Source organism: Neovison vison, chromosome 4 (assembly GCF_020171115.1).
Source record: "Neovison vison isolate M4711 chromosome 4, ASM_NN_V1, whole genome shotgun sequence".
NCBI lineage: Eukaryota > Metazoa > Chordata > Mammalia > Carnivora > Mustelidae > Neogale > Neogale vison.
Window position 1 is genome coordinate 148,521,645 of NC_058094.1, and position 24,085 is coordinate 148,545,729.

The 24,085-nt window shown below is 36.7% G+C and overlaps 1 protein-coding gene across 2 annotated transcripts in view; it reads left to right on the forward strand.

The window, feature by feature from the left end:
* The window catches only part of GNAI1 (G protein subunit alpha i1), an 83,530-nt gene extending 59,730 nt beyond the window's left edge, over positions 1-23,800 (forward strand). For both annotated transcript variants that reach the window (XM_044245898.1, XM_044245900.1), the window contains 5 exons: positions 4,436-4,593; positions 8,148-8,276; positions 13,932-14,061; positions 15,354-15,507; positions 21,709-23,800. In XM_044245898.1, the coding sequence (XP_044101833.1) occupies positions 4,436-4,593; positions 8,148-8,276; positions 13,932-14,061; positions 15,354-15,507; positions 21,709-21,899 (762 nt within the window). In that variant the 3' untranslated portion in view covers positions 21,900-23,800. The remainder of the gene's footprint in view (positions 1-4,435; positions 4,594-8,147; positions 8,277-13,931; positions 14,062-15,353; positions 15,508-21,708) is intronic.
* The last annotated feature ends 285 nt before the right edge of the window (positions 23,801-24,085 follow it).

The following is a 24,085-nucleotide window of genomic DNA, read 5'->3' on the forward strand; positions in this document are numbered from 1 at the left end:
ATAAATTTTTTAATTGGTTTTTTGTTCTGGCTTATGTTTGAGAACTAAGAGGTTGTTACAGGATTATAGTATTTTTCATTCTAAGGAATATTGATTTATGTATGGGGCAAAGTAGAATTAACCTTCATTTGAAATACAATATGTGCCTCTCCAGCACTGTATTTTTCTATTTCCCTCAATTCATATATTAGGTAGCACATTTTTATTTATTTATTTTTTTTAGGTAGCACATGTTTTTATATCTCTTTTGACAGCAGGTTCTATTGTCCATCCAAGAAACACTAAAACATCGTTTATTTTATTAACTTGAAAATAAAAATTAGACATATTTATGATTCATAAATATATGTATAAAAGTTATATTTGTCTAACATTTATTGTAATCTCCTTTCTTGATATAAAGAAGCTCATGCTCACTACAATTTAGTAAAATTTTGCTCTCTGCAATTTAGTTAAAATTAACTGAGATTATTTTATTTTTAGGCTCCCCCCACCTTGTTAAGTAGTGCTATGGGAAAAAAGAAGAATGGCTTCCTATTTCCTTGCTTCAGTCATTTTAACTTTGATTACATTTGTGTTTCTAGGTGGGGAAATGTTTTACATTTGTGTATTTCTTAAAGCAGTTCTTTTTTTTTTTTTTTTTTTTAGATCTTTATTTGAGAGAGAGAGGGAACATGTGTGCCAGTGATATTCGGGGGAGGGGCAGAAGGAGAGGGAGAGAGAATCTCAAGTAGACTCCCTGCTGAGTGTGGAGACCCATGGGGGTCTTGATCTTACCACCCTGAGATCATGACCTGAGCTGAAACCAAGCATTGGCCACTTAACCAGTTGAGCCACCCAGGTGGCCCCAGTGCAATTCTTGAAATGTCTGGGATTGGCACCGTGAGCCATGGGGGTGGTGTGGTGACTCCACTATTCTCAGATTTTCCTAAAAGGTATACTAACTTTGATAAAAGTGGTAGAGTTGTGTTAAATTTGGGGGGTGATTATATCCTATAGACATGTGGTAGATTAAATATGAGTAGTTCTCATATGTGGTATTCAGTATTGTTGACTAATGTTATTAAAAAATAGAGCTAAGTCACTGGAACTAAAGATTTCTATACATGTATTAATTAGGACATCAATATATCATCCTTGTGGCCAGAAATTTAGAATTGTCACTATTTTTAAGACTCCTTTATCGTATTAGTCTGTATTTTAAGAGGGCTTTCTCATGTTTTCTGTTTAAACCCCTAATTTCATTCATGAATTCTCTCTGCTGTATTACCATAAATAATTATCTAGTCTTTGCTTAAAAATTTCAGTCTCTCACTCCCCCTCACCCCATCCCCTGTTTTCTTTGGATGGCTTTGTTAAAAAGTGCTCTTAAAAAATTGAAATCTGATATCCTTTGATGCCTTAAGAATTCACAGAAGCTTTATGCCTACTAATGAAGTCTCTTATCTTTAAGGATCCTTACTTAATACGTCAGAAGACAGCTATCACAGTCCGTCTTCCCTTCTCCAGCCCAGAAGGACTCTTCCTAGTTCTCATAAAGTGGGTGTCAGCTTCGAATAAAATGTGCTGTCACTAAATGCAGCATGCCAAGTGTTCCTGATCATCAGTGGGAAAAAAGGCCCTATGACGTGTCTCCTGACACACAAGCATTTCATAACTCCTTTCTGAGTTTCCAGAGCACACAGTTATGTGACCTGGAGCGTACATTCTCCCCACCATCTGATTTTCTTTTCATTCTTATTAGCTTGAAAACATATTAACGTGGCACACCCATGGATTTTTCCTTGCTACTCAGAAATTGCCTGGCAAACAACATTTCTTTCAACAACAGAGAAGACTACCCATCTACCTATACTGCTTTACTAACCTGTATCCCTTCTGATTAAGCTTCAGTCTTTTCTTTAGTAATCAGAATCTTTTTTCTATCCTCTATCAGGCTGTTTTGGTACCCTCATCTTTTGCTTTCTAAATGTTCTTAAGTAACATTATTTTACATAAATTTTGAAAAGACCTAATCCCATGGCCAGGTGGGATCATTGCTACATTGTACAATGTTAACAGTTATCTTGCCTTGGGCTATGGCTGCTTATTAGTTGCTTGCTGGTAGGTGTGATTGGGTGACCAATTACCTGTGAAACTTGTTAAATCTTTTTTCTTTTTTTTAAGATTTTATTTATTTATGTATTTGACAGAGATCACAAGTAGGCAGAGAGGCAGGCAGAGAGGGAGGAGGGAGCAGGCTTCCCTCGGAGCAGAGAGCCCCATGTGGGGCTCGATCCCAGGACTCTGAGATCCTGACCTGAGCCGAAGGCAGAGGCTTTAACCCACTGAGCCACCCAGGTGCCCCACCTGTGAAACTTTTTAAAGAAGTTGCCCAACTTCTCTGTGCCCCGGGGTCTTTTTATACCAAACACAAATTTAGGTAGAATAATTACTAAGGTAACTTGCTGCTTAAATTTATTACCGTAAAGCTCATCCACAGACATCTGATAATGTCCTCCTAATGACATGGAAGTGAATATTCTAAGTTTTTCGAGGAAGAGAGAGTATTTTACATTTTGTGAAGAAGTTAAATTTTTGAATGCAACAGAGATAGTATGTAAATATACTTCCTTAGTTTCTCAGGTCTTTTCTTCAGGCTTCTTCCTAGAAGGATTGAAGAGAATGTGATCTTATGGCCCATACTAGAAGGCATTAGTGTTTTCTATCAAGAAATTGTATTGAAATTGAATAAATACATCGTAAGGCAAGCTGATTAAAATTACTAAGTGAAAAGTACTTCTCTGAAATGGATAGAGAAAATAATGTTTGATGTTATTTAGATAATAACCAAATTTATACATTTCTCATATAAGGTAATTATTTGAAAAAGTGAATAGTTGTTTACAGTGGTTAGGTAAGTGGAGCTAAAGTGACTTGAAACTATATTATGTTGGTTGTTTTTATTAAGGCTGTTGTACATGTGTTACTTGCTTGCATGCATTTCTCTTGTGATTTACTAAAAAGGGAAACATATGCTTGAATAATATGTGCCCATGCTGAGTTACTTAATTATTTTTCACTATGGGTTCTATCTGGAAAAAAAAAACTTTCACAGATTGGCAGCAGAATGAATTCATACTATCAGCTAGTACTCTTTGCTCTCCTGTGTCACCAAAAATTTCTCTACTATGTACCTTGTCATTATGTGTGTCATCACTTTATAAACATTTACCATAGTACTTTGGGAAAATGCCCCTTGAGAAAAATTAGGGATTGTCCACCCAATTAACATAAAGCTATAAGTCTTAGGGTACAGGGAACCTCTGTGAAGTTAGCAGCTTCACATCTCCCCTATTTTTGGATTAACTCTGTTTTTACCTGAAAACTGGAGTTGTGTTATCCAGCACTGTAGTTTTATAGAGTATTGAAAATGTATCTCTAAATAAATAAATAGAAAATGTATCTAAGCAGAATTGGGATGTGCTATCTGTATAAAAGAAATGCCAGATTTTGAAGATGAAATATAAATAAAAATATGAATTATCTCAATAATTTTATCTTGATTACATTTTGAAACATTTATGTATAGGTTGAAGTATCTTGTTACATTCTACCTAACAATAAATACATGGTTAGTAGAAAATTTAGAATTGCATCAGTGTCTCATGTTATATTTCCTTTGACAGCCCTAACCTACTGTGCTTGATTACTTATGGATCAGAATGATTTAAGTATTTGTAGTCTCAAAACTTAAGGAAAATTTAATTAACTTGATATGCAGCAGTCCTTCATTTAAAATATTTTGCATGCTGTATTTTGTTTCCTGTGCCTGCATTAACAAACACCTGTCCCCACCTCCTGGCCCACTGATTTTAATGTACACACACTTCAGGGTCTCTAGAAAATTTCAGATCATTCTGTGAAACTTTTTCTTACTCCACGTTGGTTTTTCCCCTCTGAATTTCTTTTGCTTCTGTAGAAACTATTGGAAAGCCAACATTTAATGAGGTTCTATTTTAAAATAATCTCTAATGGTATTAGTGTGCTTCTTAGAAACATTTTGGGTGGGAGGGGTAGGGCATACCCTATTCTTCTGTGTCCAAAACTGATCACTGTCGGTGCACCACAAACTGCATGACAGTGCAGAGTTGGCTCCCGTGTCCCCTCCTGAACGGTAGGTGTAGGTCATTCTTCCAGTTTCCTAGTGCCTTGATAGCTATTACTAATGTTACAAAACATAGACACGTGATTTAAGGTTATGCACTTTAAGTTAAGCCAATTTTTTTTAAGTGGTGCTTCAGAGAAACAAAAGTCATGACCCCAATGAGAAATGAAGGAAATTTCAGCATTGTGTCTTTTGGTAAATCTGTAATGCCTTCCTTTGTACTTTTCATCTATAATGTCTGCCCTTTCTACTTTGGAAAAAAAAAAAAAATGGTCTTTGAATGTTCAGGATGATGCCCGCCAACTCTTTGTGCTTGCTGGAGCTGCTGAAGAAGGCTTTATGACTGCGGAACTTGCTGGAGTTATAAAGAGATTGTGGAAAGATAGTGGTGTACAAGCCTGTTTCAACAGATCCCGAGAGTACCAGCTTAATGATTCTGCAGCATAGTAAGTAATCGTAACTTCAGAACTAAACTATCATGAATAATTACTTGCAAGTCAAATATACTCCCAGTCAGTGTTATTGCAGAATTGGCTGACACGTTCTTGTAAAACTCGGGATATTCAGGATGGTGGTATTTGAAGACTTTCATGTTTTTTTGTGTTTGTAGATAGCATTGCTGCTACTTCCTTTGTGTCCAGAAGTGTCTCAAGAGACTCAATGCTTATGTAACTCTCGTTGAAACATGCAGAATGGACTATTTGCGGAGTGTTTCCAAGAAATTGGAACTTTGCAAAGTTCACTGTGAATTTGGGTATATCTCTAGTTTGCCTGGGACTAGCCCAAGGGGAGGGTAGGTGGTGTGGTTCTTTTCATTATGCTAATAATGCCTGAGAAGAGTTGTTTGTCCAGTGACAGGCACCTTGCATGAGATGTACCCCTTTTGAAGGTGTGTGTGTTGACCCCAAGATGTTTTCTCATGGAGTAAAGTACTCTAAGCTTGAAAGTTGTCAGTTGTATGTGCCCTGTTGTATCAGACCTTGTTTACAGATAGCTAAGTATAGTATTTTGTAAGAAAAATCTGCCCTGATTTTCTAGGTGGTGGCTACAGAAAGCTCATAAATCAAGTTGTGATAAAACCTGGTCAGGGAGCTTTCTGCTTGGTGATCTAGCTACAGTTAAAAAAAAAAATCATGTATTTGTTCCCATAATGTGGCATACATACTCAAAAATGTCGGGTAGGAGTAGCATTAATTAGTTTTAAAACGTGTACTGTGCACTCATTTTACTTTGCATGTCACTCCTTTCCTTGACCGAGCCATTGGCGTTCAGGAACGTTGAGGGTAAGATAGAAGATGGTGGTTAGTAATGCGGTCTGGTAAATGCACGCACTTGAGCACAGTGAACAGACAGACAGATGGGGGCGGTTCTTGCTGGTGATCACGCGGCTGCAGGTCACTGGGTACACAGCAAGAGTGCTCGGCACGTGTTCCGTGAGTGATTCCGTGTGAAGGAGTAAGTAATACGCCTTAGTGTGTAACCCATACCAATTTTTATTTTGCTATTTCCTAATCTTTAAGTTTAGTGCTTTACAGTGTGTAAACCACATACATTATTTTGTAGGTATTTTATACATGTGGATGTAACGTGTTACCCAGCACGTAGCTCCTGTCTCCAACTGGTATCATCGTTTCTTAGGCTGTATATCCCATGACTCACAGACTATGTCTTTGTCTTCCTGTTTTATATACTAATAATACAAAATATTTCTTTTAGAGCACTCACACTTGTACATTTTGAGGTAACGTGATTTGTATTTGTATTGAAAGGATTGTTTTCTATCTCTGATGCTACACTGTAAAGTCAGTCAGGTCTGTTCTCACCCTCTATTCTTTCTCTTTTGCCTGGCACATAGTTGTCATTCGCTGTGCCCTTGTTTAATGATGAATGAATGAATACACTATACAGAGGCTAGAAGAGAAATTAGAAGAAAATTATTTACAGCAAGAACACAGCTCTTAGACCACATTATTTGCTTTGGCACCACCAGCACCTGCAGAAAGATCTAAATGGGAATCACTGTTAGTTGAGAAGATTGCTCGAACTGAGCCCAGCAAGGGGAGCTTTTTCAGTAAATAAGGGGTGCTTCTGAGGAATAATCGACTGACGTCAATTTCCCCATGTGGTGGGACTTCCTGGACCACGCAAGTTAATGTTTCCTGTGCTCAGATGTGTGGGTGTACACTGAGATAAATAAGTCATGTGGGCTCCCCAGTATTTCATCAGTAGTAGTTCTGACCTTAAGGCAGCAATAATGGAGCATTTTTCAAGAATGAAGGAAGTCATGGAAATATTTTTTTCCATAGTGGTCACAGTGCATTTTGATTTCTGAGTTTTTGGACTAGAGGTGGGGGGATGCTGCCAAGTTGCAATTTAGGACTATCTAGCCACCTATTTGCTTTGAATTCATGATCATTTAAAACAATTGGGAATTTTTCATGATGACTATCTTTCTTATTTATCTTGTTGAAATACAATGTGCATTGTTTTGAGAAACTATTAGAGCTATAGCAATTTTAAGCAAAGAAATGCATCTGAGTAATCAGAGCACATTTTAAAGAAGAGTAACACACTGCTTCAGAGGGACAATTAGTAAAATATTGCCATGACCTGTTTAGTTGTTTATTAAATTAGATTTTCTTACGATAATGTATAACATTATATATGTGTAATTAAAAACACCCACTAAAGTACTGGGGGATTATCACCAGTGCAACAGTAAGATAGTATTATTTCTCAGTTCAATAAATACAATATGTGTAACTCAAGCTATCTTCTACGAATCCTAGTATCATTATCACATACTTAGACTTAACTTTCTAAAACATTTTTGATTCCTAATTCAGTGTTTGGATAGCTTTTCAGCTCCATCTCTATGAATCAAATAATTATTGAGCTCCTTTTGTTTGCAAGACCTGTTCTAAATGGCTAAGGAAGAGATTCAGAGGATAATAGCAATTAAAGTTGTAGTCGTTGGTGCCTCACTGTAATAGACATAGTTGTATTTCTAACTTGTCTTTGACCACTCCACTCTGGTATCAGAAAATACTGTAGGGATGCCTCCCCACGCTCAGCTGACCTTAGGATCAATTCCAGACTTCTCCTTTGAGTTTGTGCACAACCTCCTAGGGGCCTTACTTTCTGCAAAACAAGGTGACTATTCCTGTCTCCATACTATTTGACTACTTCCCCTGATGTGTGATGGCACTGTTTTTCCCATCCCATCATTCAGATTTCTTTTTACAACCCTCACTGTCTAGGAGTGCTTCTGTAACGACTCAGGTTCATATTAATCTCTCCATACCTGGACTTTGTTAATAATATTATTTACCATATAAAATGACACCACGACATTTTAGTAGCCCAACATATTTGGCACTGTTGGCAGAGAGTATTGAATGGGTGGGTAATTAAGATCAGTGGGAAGTAAAATGTGAATATTGATTCAGGGATCCAGGAAGATGCAGAGTAAAAGAGCATGTGCAGTGTTTTCTTGTGTGTAACTTAAAGCTGGTTAAAAAGGTGAATGTAGCCTTTGGCTAGAGGTTTACTCATTACTTTCTCAAAAACTTAAAACTTTCTAAATCCTCAGATGTCTGGAAAATAAACACAGATGTCTGGAAAATAAACACAGTGTTACCTTAAAGTGTGATAAAGAGAAACAAACTCCTAGTATGCAGTTGGTTGTATCTGGTTTTTAAGAAGTTATTATTCTGTTTCCAACAAGGGCAATTACTAATTCATGTTTTGGGAAAACAAAGTACACAATACCTAGAAAATGTTAAAAGAGCTTTATGGTTGGAGAAGTATAAAAATTTTCATTTCAATGGGAATTGCATAACATATAATCTTAAATTGGTTGTATTATATCATTACACAGAAATGTAAAAATGTCCAATAATTTAGAATCCTGCATGAATCAAAATGTTTTACTCCTTGGTGTAGATGATCTTTAATGGCTGTATTAACTATTAGCATATTGTTTTGTTTATTTCCTCAGCTATTTGAATGACTTGGACAGAATAGCACAACCAAATTATATCCCAACTCAGCAGGATGTTCTCAGAACCAGAGTGAAAACGACAGGAATTGTTGAAACCCATTTTACTTTCAAAGATCTTCATTTTAAGTGAGTAGCTTCAAGGCATATCATTTAACAAATGTAGGTATCAAACACTTTGTTTAGTAAAGAAATGTAAAACTAATAAAAGTTTTTAAAAACAGAGCTAGAAATTAGAGAACACTCTTCTTAGGTGACTAGACAAAATATTTTGAGTGAAAGGGGACAAGAAACATTCTTAGGAGGAATATTTATATATTTAAGAAAAAATGTCCATGCAGATCTCTTGTCTATATTTTTCAGAGTGATTTAAATAAAATAGTTGGGCTTTTATTTCTAAATGGAAAATAATTGTTCTGCTATTATATATTTGGAGAAAGTATTGCTATATATTCTTAGGTTAAAAAAAGAATTTTATTGCTTATCTGCTTATTTGTGGAAATACTAAAAATCAGGAGTATCTTAAAATTTTTCATGAAAATTTTTATCATGCAAACATGTTTGTACTTTTTCATGATGAAAAATGCCATTTAATTTGGAGTGTGTACCAAATATTAAATTACTGAGGTTTGAGCAGAGAAGCACTGAATTGTAACTTTTTGAAACACAAGGTATCTTGGAGCTCGTTTTGTACAATACACTCATTTCAGAATGAACTAGACTTAGGGAAGTTCAGTGAAGCACTAATTTACAGACCTATGTTCCTCTTTTTTTAAAGTATGAAAAAAATCTGTTTTAATTTGCTTCAGTTTAATGCTTTGGAACAGTTATAATAAAGCAGAGCTTCTGAAAGCATTAAAAGATTTCTAGTCGAGAATAAAAATATTCATAAAGAAGCTCACTGTTAATAAGTTGTGGAAGTACAGTTACATATATGCAACTGTACTTAGGATTCCTTCTATGAGTATTTGCTTCTTCAGAGAGAGCAAGCACACGCACGTGAGCATGGGTGGGAGAGGGAGAGAGAAAATATTAGTAGGGCTTGATCTCACAACCCCGAAATAATAACCTGATCTGAAATCAAGACTGAGCCACCCAGGTACCCCCCTTCCATAAGTATCTTAGGTACATTTGTTACTATCATTTGTCACTAATTTATCCCATTCAGTGGTTCATGTAATTGAATTTTCCAGAAAACTGAAATTGAATTTTAATTTTCCATGGCAGCTTCCCTCCAAAAAAACCCCAAACATTGTGCTGCTTTTTAAAAACCAGAATTATAGATTATAACTACTTTATCTGACCATGTAATTTTGTACTTTTATACATGGTCAAGTTTTTCATGTGCTTTAAATTCTTCCCTGTTTCACCAGTTTTTAAGCTGTCAGTGGACATTTTTTGGCTGCTAGCAATAGCTCTTACCAAAATCATTTACTGTCTTTTAATCTGTTTACTGTTTCTAGGATATTAAATGACCAAAGCTGGGAATAGTAAAACATTAATATTTAAATAGTCTGGTATTTAGATGGCATTGATCTGGGAACTACTGTCATATTTATCTTAAAGTTACAAAATAATTTTAAGGAAACTCACTGTCAAAATGAGGCTTCAGAGTTTTTTTTTTTTTTTTACTTTGATATGTACATATATTTTTCCTTTTTGCTTTATTTTAAATGCCTTATTTTAAAAAAGCAAATGTTGATTGTTATGTTCAAGCAGTGACTGTGCTCTGACAAATGTAATCTGAGGAGAAAATGCATGGAGTTGGGGGTTAACAAGTGCAAATTCTTGAGTCAGGTTACCCTAGTAGGTAAAGTGGCCATTTGGTTAAGGTTCTTGGCACAGAGCATTGCCATCTTGCCCGTTGTCAGAGGTGTAAACACAAATGAGGTTATTGTGCCTCAATGGGAAATGAAGAGCTCTGTCGATGGGGAAATGTGCAGTCATTCAGCACTTTAGGCAGTCTGTACAAAATTCACTTTCAGTCTTGGTTCGATTCACCTTAAACATTCACCTGCCGGACCATACTCTTCACTTCCAGCCTCGGTTTCTCAGAGTTGTCATTTCGTCATTACAGAAGGGCTGGGATTCAGTAAAGCCGGCTCTCAGCATGCCACTCCCCAGAAGTCCATTCATCTCTAGTCTCCTTGGGTGAGGTAGAATTTCATAGGACGTGTTTAGGTATTGTTTTCACTTGCTGCCTTGAACATAGGTTTGTCAGGAACTTGCGATAAACTTTATCTTATTTTTGGATTTGAATTCTGTTAAATTATTATCATTGCTAACATATGGTTCTAATTTTGCTTTTTGTATGTTAAATGAGCCTCAGAAGAATGAGGGCAGAAATATACTTAGAATAAGTCTACTGGGAACTCTTGAGTATGTCTTAGTATTTTAATTCATTGTTTTATTTTAACAGCTGATGTAAAATTTCAGTTTCACTTAGTTTTGGTATGATTGGAATTAAATTCAAAATGAGGCAATCAAGCATTATAATTTAAGAATCTGTGTTATCACTTTTGTGACTAGGCATTTGTAGAGAGTGTCTACATGGATTATTTTGCTTTAAGAAATCAATAGTTTTACTCTAATAATTTTGCCAAATACAAAATTGGAATACCCCGTCTATTATAAAATTGTAAGACAAATGTGTCTTCCTTTTTTATAGTACTATAAATATGAAATGGGTTTTGGAGTATGTTATAGGCTGATGGGCTTATATGGTCAGCTAGCTTTGTACCAGTCAGTCTGGGTCCCAGAATTGTTAGGTCACAGTCTGAAGAAAGTCATAACATTTCAGAATGTTCAATATCCCCCTGTACCTTTTCCCTCTCCCCCTTAAAAAAAAAAAAAAAAAAAAAACCTAAGAAAACTCAAATTCATTCTGCTATTTGATGCTAGAAAAAAGTCTGATCTCTTCATGTGAAGCAGAATGTATTATAATTTTCTTCTGGTTTTGGTTAAAAAAAATAGTTCAGAATTTAAAGATAATTCTAATGTATGTGTGAAAAAGAAATAATACCTTACGCACAATCATTTGTAACATCAGATTTTAGTCATTTTTGCTCCTTGGCTAAGGAATTAGACCAGTGATTCAAAAGTATGGTTCCCAGATCAGCAGCGTCAACTTTATCCCTCGGGTGATTCTGTTTTATACTAGTGTTTGAGAAGTACTGGTTCAAATGAAAGGTTCTTTGTTTCTAAATTAGAGATTTTTTTGTGTGTAGTTAAATTACTTGATTTCATTAAGTTAAAGCTCTCTTACCTGCAACATTTCCACAGCATAGCTGGAAGACCTAGATCTTGAATTTTGTAAAGCTCGTCTGTTATTGCTTGGAGGTATTTTAAAATATTCTGTAGATAGAGTTCATTCATTCATTCAACAAATATTGATGAAGTACGACAAAGTCTTTGTCTCTATATTGTTGGGAAGCAGGTGGCAGGGGGAGATGAAATAAATATAATTATCAGGAGGTAATTGCTATAGTGAAAAATACAGCAGCCCTAGGAAATGAATATATCCCCCTCCACCTTGCTTTAACAAATTTCTACAAGGTAGATGGCATAAAACAACAAATTTATTTTTTCATAGTTCTGGAGCCTAGAACTTTGAAAACAACATGTCAGCAGGACTGTCCTCCTCTGAAGGCTCTAGGGAAGAATCCGCCCTTGCTTCTTCCTGCTTCTGGTTGTGGTCAGAAATCCTTGGTGTTCTTGTGTCACATGGCCTTCTCTGGTTCCTCTTGGCTTCATGGCTCCTTCATCAGTTTCTCTCTCATTCCTCTTACATTTTACTATAGCAACAAGGAGAGACGCAAAACCATACCCTGCACACTTTGCTTGGAAATTTCCTCAACTAATATTCTAGTTCATCCCCTAAGACCCAGCACTAGAGCAGTCTAGCGAAGATTTTGGGACTTTGCAAATGATTACCTTTTCTCCTTTTGAGTTCCTTTTGAGAACTCATCAAAAACATCTTTAATATTCAAATATCTCCCAACATTATGTTCATGATGATAAATATATCCCCTAAGATAGGAATATCTCCAAAATTATTACCTTCTATGTCTGTGTTTCTAACCGACCATCTTTTCAGAGCAATCTGGGCTTTTTCTGTTGAGTAAGTCAAGATTCTTCTAGCCTCTCCCTCTTACTCGAGTAAGTCAAGATTCTTCTAGCCTCTCCCTCTTACTCAATTCTCCAGTCACTTCATGTCCCTTCCAAGGAATTGACTTCTAGGACTGTGGGGGCTGGCAGGTGCAGGCTTAGACAGGAACTGATGCTGCAGTCTTGAGGTAGAATTTCTTTTCCTTCTGCAAGACCTGTTTTTGTTCTTAAGGCCTTCCAGCTGTTTGGATGAAGTCTGCCCACATCAGCTGGGATATGTCTTCTTTCCTGAAAGACCACCAATTAGAGATGTTAATTACGGTGATAAAATACCCTCACAGCAGCACTTACGTTAGTGTTTGACTAGCTTCATGGCCAAATTGACACATAAAATTCACCACCACAGAAGGAAATTGTGGGATGGGATGGGTTTGGTTTGGTTGTTATTTTATATTGAGTAATCAGGATATATGTGCCATTTGATCAGAGGAGTTATTGAATAGTCTTTTCAGTAAGCTTATTTTCAACTCGTGTTCTTGGCAGCTTAACAAATGGGTAATCATTTTAAGTTCTTTTATTTTGTTCTTATTTGATCTTTATTACCAGCTCTCTTTTTTCTGTGCCACCCATATTAATTCATTGTGTGGTAGAATCATTTTGTGATATAGCATACTTAACAATTCACTAACTAACCCAGTGGAATGAAGGACACTTAACAATATTAGTTGATGCACTCAAATTTGGTTTATAGGCCAGTACTACTCTGCAGGGAAATTCTTTTTGCCTGAAAATTAAATAGGGACTGTTTTAATTAGTGCACCATCGAGATAAATGGACCCTTTTAGAATGTACCAGTTTGCATCGTGTTTCCATTATATAAGTGGTTATTTCTAGGTTGCATAACAATATGTGAATTTCAACTTTTGCTTAACTTAATATACTCTTATAAGGAAAAGATGAAAAGATCATTGTCTATATACAGTTTGTGTTACTACCCTGCACTAAGCTATAATGGTCTACTATGGTATATTGTATAACTTTTTTTTTTTTTTAAACTCTAAATTTTAAGACTGTTCAGTAGTCTTAACCCAGTGATTCATTCCATCTCTTATTTTTGTTTCTATACCATGGTTTTACTTGTTAATTTAGGCAACCTTTTTCCCCCCTGTTGCTCAGCTTTTTCTTATGGAACAAGGTTTCTTCTCCATGTCAGAGTCCTACTTGTTGCCTCTGAGAGAAAGGAAACATTTTGTAGTGGGAAGAGGGGACTGTGTCCTCTGCCTCTAATGTTCTGTAACTTTGTCAAATTGAATATGCCCTATTATCTCCGCATTGCCGGCTGCTTCCTATGACTTCTCAATGTTTACTCATAGTGCAGTCCGCTCATTCGTTTCTGCTGTTTCTGCTTTAATGTTCCGATCTAAGTGTTCTCATATGTTAATGAATGTGTTGTTTTTTGAGGGTATTTTGGGCTTTGTTTTCAATCAACAGTTTTTAAAAACCAGACTTTTTTCCCTTTTTGAAAACCAGTTTCTGACATCATTTTCCTCCTGTAATGTTCTCCTTTCTTTCCATCCCACATCTCCCTGCAATTTGGGGCTTTTTTGATGATGTTATAGAACCCCCCAGAGCTTTTGGACATTTAATGTGATGTCCCATGCATTGCTTCTCTTCCAGAATGTTTGATGTGGGAGGACAGAGATCTGAGCGGAAGAAATGGATCCATTGCTTTGAAGGAGTGACCGCCATCATCTTCTGTGTGGCTCTCAGTGACTATGACCTGGTTCTAGCTGAAGATGAAGAAATGGCAAGTAGAGCTACTGTTGAAGATTAAGTGTGAAATCTGAAGGGCTGGAGATGTTGCCAAGAATTTTTTCTGAGAAAAATTGTTGAGTAATTCTTGTTAGTGCGTGAATTATTTGAAAGTTCAGGCCTTTTTTTTTTTTTTTTTTTCTCTTTCTCTAGCTCTTCTGTTTTTGTAATAAAAGGGAAGTACACTCACTCAAGAAGCACAGACCCCCCAAAGATGAAAAGACTGATAGTTAATCTCACTTCAACCCTATATGCTTAACTGTGCATTTCCTGTATGTGGTTCTCTACATAGTGTCTGAAAGTAAAGTTAGTTCCCATAATAGTCCAAGGCTCATTTTTCTTAAATGTTACTTCTGTCAGCTCTGTTATCTTTGATCCAGGTTATACTTTGCTATTGATGTGTAATTTTCAGATGTGTTCCAACATACCGTTAGAGGAAATATTAAATAGAAATTTAAGATTCTGTCATTTTAAATTAATGTTAGTACACACTGGGGGGTGGGGGAAAGAGCTCACAATGTCACTTTTGTGTTTTTAAAATCAGGCACATACAATTACAGGGCACTAGGTACGCGATCCCATCATACGTCCATTTCTCTCAATTTGGCACTATAAAATGTATCCATGTCCTTTTAGAAACCACAGATACTAGAAGGGCTGGAAACAGGATTGGAGGTTTCCTTCCCTAATACACCATTATCTTTAGAGTATTGGGCTAATTGTGTCTCAGCTTGCTCAGTTTAATTTATTAATCTTTACAAAACCTCTCCTTGTCTTTTTTTTTTTAAGATTTTATTTATTTATTTGACAGAGAGAGATCACAAGTAAGCAGAGAGGCAGGCAGAGAGAGAGAGAGGAGGAAGCAGGCTCCCCGCGGAGCAGAGAGCCCGATGCGGGACTTGATCCCAGGATCCTGAGATCATGACCCGAGCCAAAGGCAGCGGCTTAACCCACTGAGTCACCCAGGCGCCCTCTCTCCTTGTCTTTTAATGGAAACTTTGATTCCCCGCGTAGCAGCGAGGTCACTTGGCAGCTGTACACTGCAGGGTCCTGAAGCCGGGGGTCTCCAGGCCCAGTGACCCGCGGTGGACACTCCATGAGCACCGGAGAAGTACAAAAAACATGCACCTCACCTGTAATCAAGTGTCCTTGTCCCTAAATGGCAGGAATGTATTTTTGTGGTACGCGGGGTTTCAGCTAAGCTCTGTTTTATTTTAGTGCTTTTTAAAAAGTAGTGCTTCTCCAAATCCTTGCCCTCATGACAGATACTATTCTTTTCTGTAACAGAATCGAATGCATGAAAGCATGAAGTTGTTCGACAGCATATGCAACAACAAATGGTTTACAGATACTTCTATTATACTTTTTCTAAACAAGAAGGATCTCTTCGAAGAAAAAATCAAAAAGAGCCCTCTCACTATTTGCTATCCAGAATACGCAGGTATGCTGCTCTCTGTGGATAACTTGTCAAATCATGGATCTCTAGGGAAAGGCCCCCTAATGCAAAATTTCAGTTATAGATTTGAGTCTTTGCCTTAATAACTCTTACCTTTAAAGGAGATTATTAAACTGTGCTCAAGGACAGATAGTTTCTTGAGGTGTAGCTAAGATGATTGAAAATAGCATAGTTGTATGGAAAAGCTGTTAAGATCATTTTCTGTGATTATTCCAAGTCTTCAGAAACTTAAAATACTGGTTTTTTTATCCAATGACCAGATCTCCTGTCAGGTATGTGTGACGCACCCTAAGACAGGTCTGTGCACACAGCCGAATCTCAAACACCGATATACCCCTAAAGCAGTGCAGCGTGTTACTACAAAGGAACATGAGCTGTAATTGTAGGTGATACCTGAAGAAGGAATCTGTGAAGTTACTTAACTTTTCAGGGGAGTCAGGCAGAGGTTCGCAAGAAATCCTAGCACTGGTAATGAGACTGTTAATGGTCCTGTCACTTCCCTGCGGCAGGAAATGGTTCGCACTTTGAAAAAGAAACCTGAGTGACAGTCCTGGCCTCCCATGATGAGCTCTTTGATCTTGAACAAGGCCATTAATTTACCTGGGTTTCAGTACTCCATTTGTGAAATCAGAAGTTGAGTTAAAACTTGGTTTTAGTTGTGTTTCTTGGAATCTCTTGGGCTGCATTTGAAAAGTGGGTCCCAGAAATGGAGATATTTCTCTCTGACACCCGGACATGCACACAGCATCTCTTTTATTAAAGTCGAGTGACTTTGTTGTTAATCTGGTTTACATTTTGGGTTTCTGAATAAGATTTTATTTTAATGAGGAGAACTCTGTGCCTCAAATAAAAAGAGTTTGACTACCACTGGTTTATAGGATTTGGTTCATTTAGCTAATTGATACAAGTTATTCACCCTCACTCCATCCTTTCTTTTAAGACTTTTCTTTTTTTTTAAAGATTTTATATATTTATTTACTTACTTACTTACTTTTGCTAGAGACGGGGGGGGGGGAGAGAGAGTGTGTGTACAAGCCAAGGGAGGAGTATCGGGAAAAGCAGATTCCCTGCTGAGCAGGGAACCTGACCTGTGCCACCTTTTTTTTTTTTTAAAGTCTCAAGAACTTGTTTCATTATAAACACAATTTCAGTCTTATAGGGAGTACATTGTACAATGAATATTTACTGCCCTGTCACAGTCGCCGATAAAACAGCTCTGTGATGGCAGTGCCCTCACATCCGTCTCCTGCAGGTGAGAACCCTGGAGCTCAGTGACCGTCCAGACCCACGTCTGTGGCACTCCTGCACCCAGACCCTTAACAGCCAGACCCCCACAATTAAATCCGCACTAGAACCAAAGGGGAAGGTTCTTTGACAAATAGAATCACGCTATTCATTATTACAGGGTTTTTCGATGTGTACTCCAGGGTTATACTTCATAATTATTTCACATAGTTGTTTACTTTTAAATGTTTTTCTTTTTGAAAGTCATAGTATCTGGTCACCTTGTTCTGAAACATTATAGTGCTTCTTAGGAATAAAATTATAGTTCTGTCTCCAAATTTGAACCAGGGTGCCTCAGTTTTGTCTATACTTTGATCTTTCAGTTTATTTTTGTCATTTTCTATTATCAAGTAGCCATTCTGTGCTAATACTACCAGAGTGCCCACATGAATCCATAAATACCACATACCAGTAGGGATTTCAGAGCCGCCAAGAATATTTCTCATGTTGTCGCGTAATTTCCTCATGTGCCCAGGGTTAGGGCCTGCAATGAGGACTTGACACGATAATCCTGAGTTTCGATTCCGCTGCTGCTTGCTGCAGCACTGCAAGCACTGCTTGCTGCACTTTTTAATTCCCACGACTGTTGGCTTTCCACGGAAGAAGCCTGTATGGCCTCTAAACTACGTGGTCGGTTTCTCTCTACCACTGCCTGCTCCGCTTTCCCCCTCTTCTGCTTAAATATCCATATGTTGGCATTTCACCACATTCCATCTGCAACCTCTGATCCTTGAGCGCACTCTCCTTTCATAGTCTTGTTTATTCTCAACATGTTAAATTCCAAGGTCAATTCTCATTTCTCTCTAGAGCCTCAGGCTTCCATTTCCAGCTGCTTGTTGAATATGTACATGCTTTTTAGCCCCTGAAACTCAAACTAAACTCATGGGATTTGTTTTCTCAAATCTCTTCTATCTCCCTTTCAATGCTTCAGGTCTCCATTTGTGACCCAGGTTATCACCTATCCCTGCCTTTATACAGGACGGTTCTTGCGCATGGAGAAAAGTTCTGTCACCCTCCCACCACATCCTTGCCAATCTTAATTAAAATCAGATGAGAAATGTGCTCATGAGTTTATTCATATATCTTGTAGCTCTTGGCACAGAGCAGTCTAGCTACCCATAATATATACAGCAAGTTGAGCTATGCACTCAGTACAAGCTGTTTTCCCAAAGCATATTTTTAATTGACAGGGTGCATTAACTTCTATCCGTAAGACACAGATTATTGCTTTAGGAATTCAGAATATCAACCTTATTATGATTTAATAAACTAAATTTTGATTTGTAAAGTATACGGTGGTCTACTAGCAACCTGAGTTACATTAAAATGTAAATTTATTTTGACAATCTAGAAAAAGTATAAAAATTCCTAGAAACATACAACCTACCAGGACTGTGTCATGAAGAAATAGAAAATCTGTTCAGACCAATTACTTCATAATCATAACCTCCCAATAAGTAAGTCCATTACCAAGTGGCTTTACTGGTGTATCCTACCACCATTTACAGAAGAATACATACTAGTCCTTCTAAAACTCTTGCAAAAAAATGGAAGAGGAGGGAACACTTCCAAACTCATTTTATGAGGACAGCATAACCCCAATACCAAAACCAGACAAGGATGACATAAGAAAATTATAGGCCAATATCCCTGATGAACATGAATGCAGAAATCCTCAATGAAATATTAGCAAACAGAATTCAGCTATCTTTTCAAAGGATCATACACCATGATGTAGTGGGGTTTATTCCAGGGACACAAGAGTAGTTTAACATTTGCAAATCAACATGATATACCACCTTAAAATTAAAAAGTCTTATCTCAAATGCAGAAAAACCCTTTGACAAAATTCAACATTCACTTACGATAAAAGCTCAGCAAAGTGGGTGCAGAGGGAATGTACCTCAGTATATAAAGGTTATACATTATAAACCTGCAGTTAACATCATACTTCCAACAGTGAAAAACTGCAATCCACTAAGATCAGGAACAAAACAAGGAATCCCTGTCTTGCTGCTTTTATTCAACATAGTATTAGAAGTGCTACCCAGAACAGTTTGACAAGAAATAAAAGGCATCCATACCGGAAAGGAAGAAGGAATACCATCACTATTTACACATGACAGATATATATAAAACTCTAAAGACTTTACCAAACACCTATTAAACTAATCAATGAATTCAGTCAAACTGTAGGATGCACGGTATATACACAGAAATATTTTGCATTTCCATACACTAGGAATGAAGTATCAGAAAGAAATTAAAATACTATTTACAACCGCATTAATACCTCGGAATTAATTTGAGGAATAAATAAATTAATACCTAGGAATAAATAAATATCTCTACACTGAATACTACAAGACATTGGTAAGAGAAGTAGAAGAAGATCTAAATAAATGGAAAGATATTCCATGTTCATGGAAAAATACTATTAAAATACCTATACAACCCAGAGCAATCTGTGGGTACAATGCAATCCCTATAAAAATTCCAATGGCATTTTGTTTCCCCACAGAAACAGTATAAACAATCATAAAATTTGTGTGGAACCACAAAAGAACCCAAATAGTCAAAGCAATCTTGAGAAAGAACAGAGCCAGAGTCAGCATGTTCCCTGATTTTCAACTATATTATAAAGCTATAGTAATCAACACAATATGGCATTGGCATAAAAATAGACACATATGTCTGAGGAACAGAATAGAGACTCTAGAAGAAAACCCACACACATATGATAAAAAAATTTACAACATAGGAGCCAAGAGCACACAATGAGGAAAAGGCAGTTTCTTAAAAAAATTGTGCTGGGAAAACTGGACCACTGTATTACACCATACACAAAAATGAACTTAAAATGGATCAAAGACTTAAAATTAAGACTCCAAATCATAAAACTCCTGAAAGAAAACAAGCAGTGGCTCTGAGATATTGGTCTTGGTGATGCTGTTTTGGATCTAACATCAAAATTAAAGACAACAAAAGCAAAAAATATACAAGTAGGACCACATCAAACTGTAGAGCTTTTACACAGCAAAGGAAACCATCAACAAAATGAAAAGTCAACCTATGGAATGGGAGAAGATATTTGCAAATCATGTATCTGATAAGGATTAATACTGAAAACCTATCAAGAACTTCAGCTCAATAGTAAAACACTAAAATATGGCTAGAGGCTTTGAATAGACATTTTTCCAAAGAAGACATACAGATGGTCGGCAGGTCCATGAAGAGGGGCTTAAAATCACTAATCATCAGAGAAATGCAAATCAAAACCACAGTGAGCTATCACTTCACCTGTTAGAACAGGTATTATCAAAGAAACAAGTGTGGTGAGGATGTAGAGAAGAGGAAACCCTCTTGCACTGTTGGTGAGAATGTAAATTGGTACAGCCACTATTTGGTAAATAGTATGGAGAGTCCCACAAAAAATAAAATTTGGAATACGATCTGGCAATTCCACTCCTGGGAATATTTCCAAAAAGAATGAAAACACTTGCACCACCACATCTGTTGCAGCATTCTTTACAAAAGCCAAGATATGGAAAGCAGAGGGAAAGCACTTAGTATCACAGGTGGGAGTTGGTGTATAGGGTCCTGCCTGACATGTCGTGAGCCACAGATGGGGGAGAGAGGGTCTCGGAATAGCTTTACCAAGCAGGCTAACAGGACCCTGAAGCCAAGCAAGTAATTTTGTTATTACTGCAAAAGAGAGTTTTTTTTTTTTTCAGAAGGACCATTTTTGAGGTATTGTATATGTACATACATAAAATATATACATACGTGCACACTTAGCATAAATGTGAAGCTCACTGAATCTTAAAAAATGAAAATGCAGATATATTCACCATTTAGATCGAGAAACTGAATACTACCAGGTCCCCAGAAACCCTGTCATGCTCCTCCCAGTCTTAAGCAGTTACAACCCCCACCCTCCATACACCCACACACACACACACACACACACACACACACGTGTGCATGCACGTAATTATGACTTTCATCATTTTTTATCAATTTTGATTGTTTTCCATCTTTTTCCAAACATCAGTTGAATCGTACAGTTACATACTCTCTGTGTCTGGCTTGTTCCGCAATGTGGTTCTGGATCTCCTTCATGCTGTGCATAGCAATAGTACTTTATCAATTCTCATTACTGTCTGGAAACTCATTGTGCAGCTACACAAGCTTTATTTGCCAGTCTACTGCTAATGAGCTTGGGGGTTGTTTCCTAACCTTGAAGTTGTTCTGCCATGAATAGTCTTTTACAGGTCTTCTGTGAACATTTGTCTGTGGCTCTGTCAAGGACACACTGAGACCCTATGGCTGCCTGTGTGTGATTGTCTTTAGATACGGACTATACTTCCTTGGTGCTTGTACTCAGAAGTCTTTAAGCTCATGGCCATAAGCCACATTGTAAACCCATGTACAATTTTTGAATAAAGAAAAATGGAAAAAGCTAATTGATACGTATAGAGAAAAGGAAATAAAAAGTTCTGATCAGCATTCAGCCAACATTCCTTGATCAACCACTAGGTTAGAAAGCAAATGACATGCCACCCACAGAGAGAGTTGGCTCGGTATTGGGATGGAGCTTATAAGGGAGATCTGGTGCTTGAATCTGGCAGGGGCAAAGACCCTGGGGAGCATGGAATTCCATGCTTTTGATTGTAGGGTTTCTTTGAAAGGCTGACTGGCAGTCATGAAAAAGTAATTAACATTGGGTATTTTTCATTTAGAAGAAATCATTTCTCTCATCCCCAAAGGAGAAATACAGGGACAGAATCCACATATTTTGTATGTATGAAACAGACTTCAGTATTTGCAGGTCCATTTTGCTTAACCGTGCACTCATTTTATCTCTTCGCCTTGTGTTTTTCTTGCCTTTTCCCATCTCAGGCTCAAACACATATGAAGAGGCAGCTGCATATATTCAGTGTCAGTTTGAAGACCTCAATAAAAGAAAGGACACAAAGGAGATATACACCCACTTCACATGTGCCACAGATACTAAGAATGTGCAGTTTGTTTTTGATGCTGTAACAGATGTCATCATAAAAAATAATCTAAAAGATTGTGGTCTCTTCTAAGTTTTGCAATTAATGGGGGAAAAATGCATTTTCAAACCAAATGAGTGCTTATATGGGGATCTCTCTAAACTAGAGTCTTGCAGCAACATGGGAATGTAGTATACGACAAATGCATCTGGGACCTGACCAAAGTTGTTCTGTTGTGTCTTTTTTTAACTGAAAGGAGCAGAAGGACCTTTCTTAAATGTGAGAAGTGGTCCTGCAGTGTGAAACTAAGGGCAGTGTTAACGCTCGGCTCTAGTGTATTGATGATTTCTGCGTAAGTGTAAATATGCAAATGTATGTATACATGTATTTATAACTTTAGTTTTCCACACTACTTTTAGGCTTTAAGAGTGGCAACTTAAGATTCTAGCGTGATGGCTTTGGTAATATCAGAAATATTAGGTACTTTGTACTGAATGACAGACTATTACTTTGTTTGCCAGTTTTAAACAGCTTTATTTATGTTCCTGTCCTGTAAATTTTTAAGTACAGTAATTAAAAATAGGAAACATTGCAGTCCTTATCTTGATTATATGTATACTTATAATTCTAAAGTTATTTGTACAAACATTGCACAGACTATTTTAATAATATGATTTGTTCTTTAAATTCAATGTGTTTTACGGAAATGTTCTTCAGAGGATGACTATACCTGCCTTTGGATCAGTTATGTAAACATTGTATGCATTTTAATTTTTCTTTTAAGAGTGCATGCTGATCTGATTCTACATTGAATTTGGTTGAAAAACTAAAAATCTCAGATTTTTGAGGATATACTCTTAGACTTACTGTAAACACTTAATTTTTATTGAGTTGGTTTGTTTTCACTTTGAATTTTAATATTTGGATGGTATTCATGCATTTCCTTAAAAGGTGATGCCAGATTAATTTTTATACACTTTAAATAACTACATTTTTATTTATAACTAAGTTTAGGTGGATTATCGAGAGCATTTTGTGGGTAAAAAATATGTCAGCATAATGAATTTTGAGACATTCATTTGTGTATTTCCTTTGGGAAATCCCTTGTACCTAGAATACATGATAGTTCCTTATTTGGAAGATAACAAGAAAGACCTTTGATTATTCTGCTGCTGATATAATGCAAGCTTTAAATTCATATGTATAACTCGTTTCAAATTTAATTACCATACTATACTAAAATTACTTTTTTCCCTTAGACTATTCAGAGTTCCTCCACTTGCTTGAGTTAATCTTTTTAAATTATGCTATTATTTCTGAGACTGAAATGGGCAATTACACTTAGAAAATGAGTAGTAGTATTTAATAAAGTCAGTGACTGTATGTATCCTGAAATAAGTCTTAAATGTCAGCTCGATATTGAATTTTGATAGCCTTTTCTTTGATTCTTCACAATGTGTCTCTGTGACCTCATTTCAACAACATGAACAGCATTCCCTACGCTCCTTCTGTTTTGTGTCTTCATCTTGAAGAAGTCCTTCAGTAAGCTCTGTGGATAAGTACTTTCTGAGTTGAGTTATGTGCTGTCATTTTGTTGGAGTGTATATCTTGACGTGTATGTGTATGTATGTGTGTGTGGGGGTAACCACAGACTACATTTTCACCTGTTCTATTTTGGGGATTCGTTTTTCTTCTTTGTAAAGAAATTTGAAGTTATCACACTTTTCTTAAATGTGTTAGTTTAGATTCTTTATGTGCCTTTCACAAAAGATATGTTCTCATTAATTTTACCGATGAAAGACCTGTAACATCCATATCGTGAAGCTATGTATGAGATTCACCTGTACTAAGAATAAATTTGAATCATGAGAAATACTGTTTAAAAAGCCACAAAGAAGCACATCTTGGTGACCATCATTGGTGAATTCCTGAACTTTATTCTGTGTAATTGTGTTACTAATAAATCCTAATAAATTTAAATTTTTAAAATTTTACAAACCTGTTGGCTAAACACATGTTTTGCATGAGGATTTAAGTACTCTGTAGAAAGTCCATTTCTCCAGTGTCTTTGCTATCTTTTTGCAATTTCATCTACTCCAGAAGCTTGAGTAAATTTTCGGGCCCTAAGTTTTCCTCATGAACTATGGTGTCACATTTAGGACTGCCTGCTTGATATCCCCTTCTGAGAATGTACTGCCTGCTCCAAGCCCAAATGCACCAAACCATCTTCATCATCATTCTACCAAAAAACTAGTTCTCACCTCCTGGTGTAGCCCACT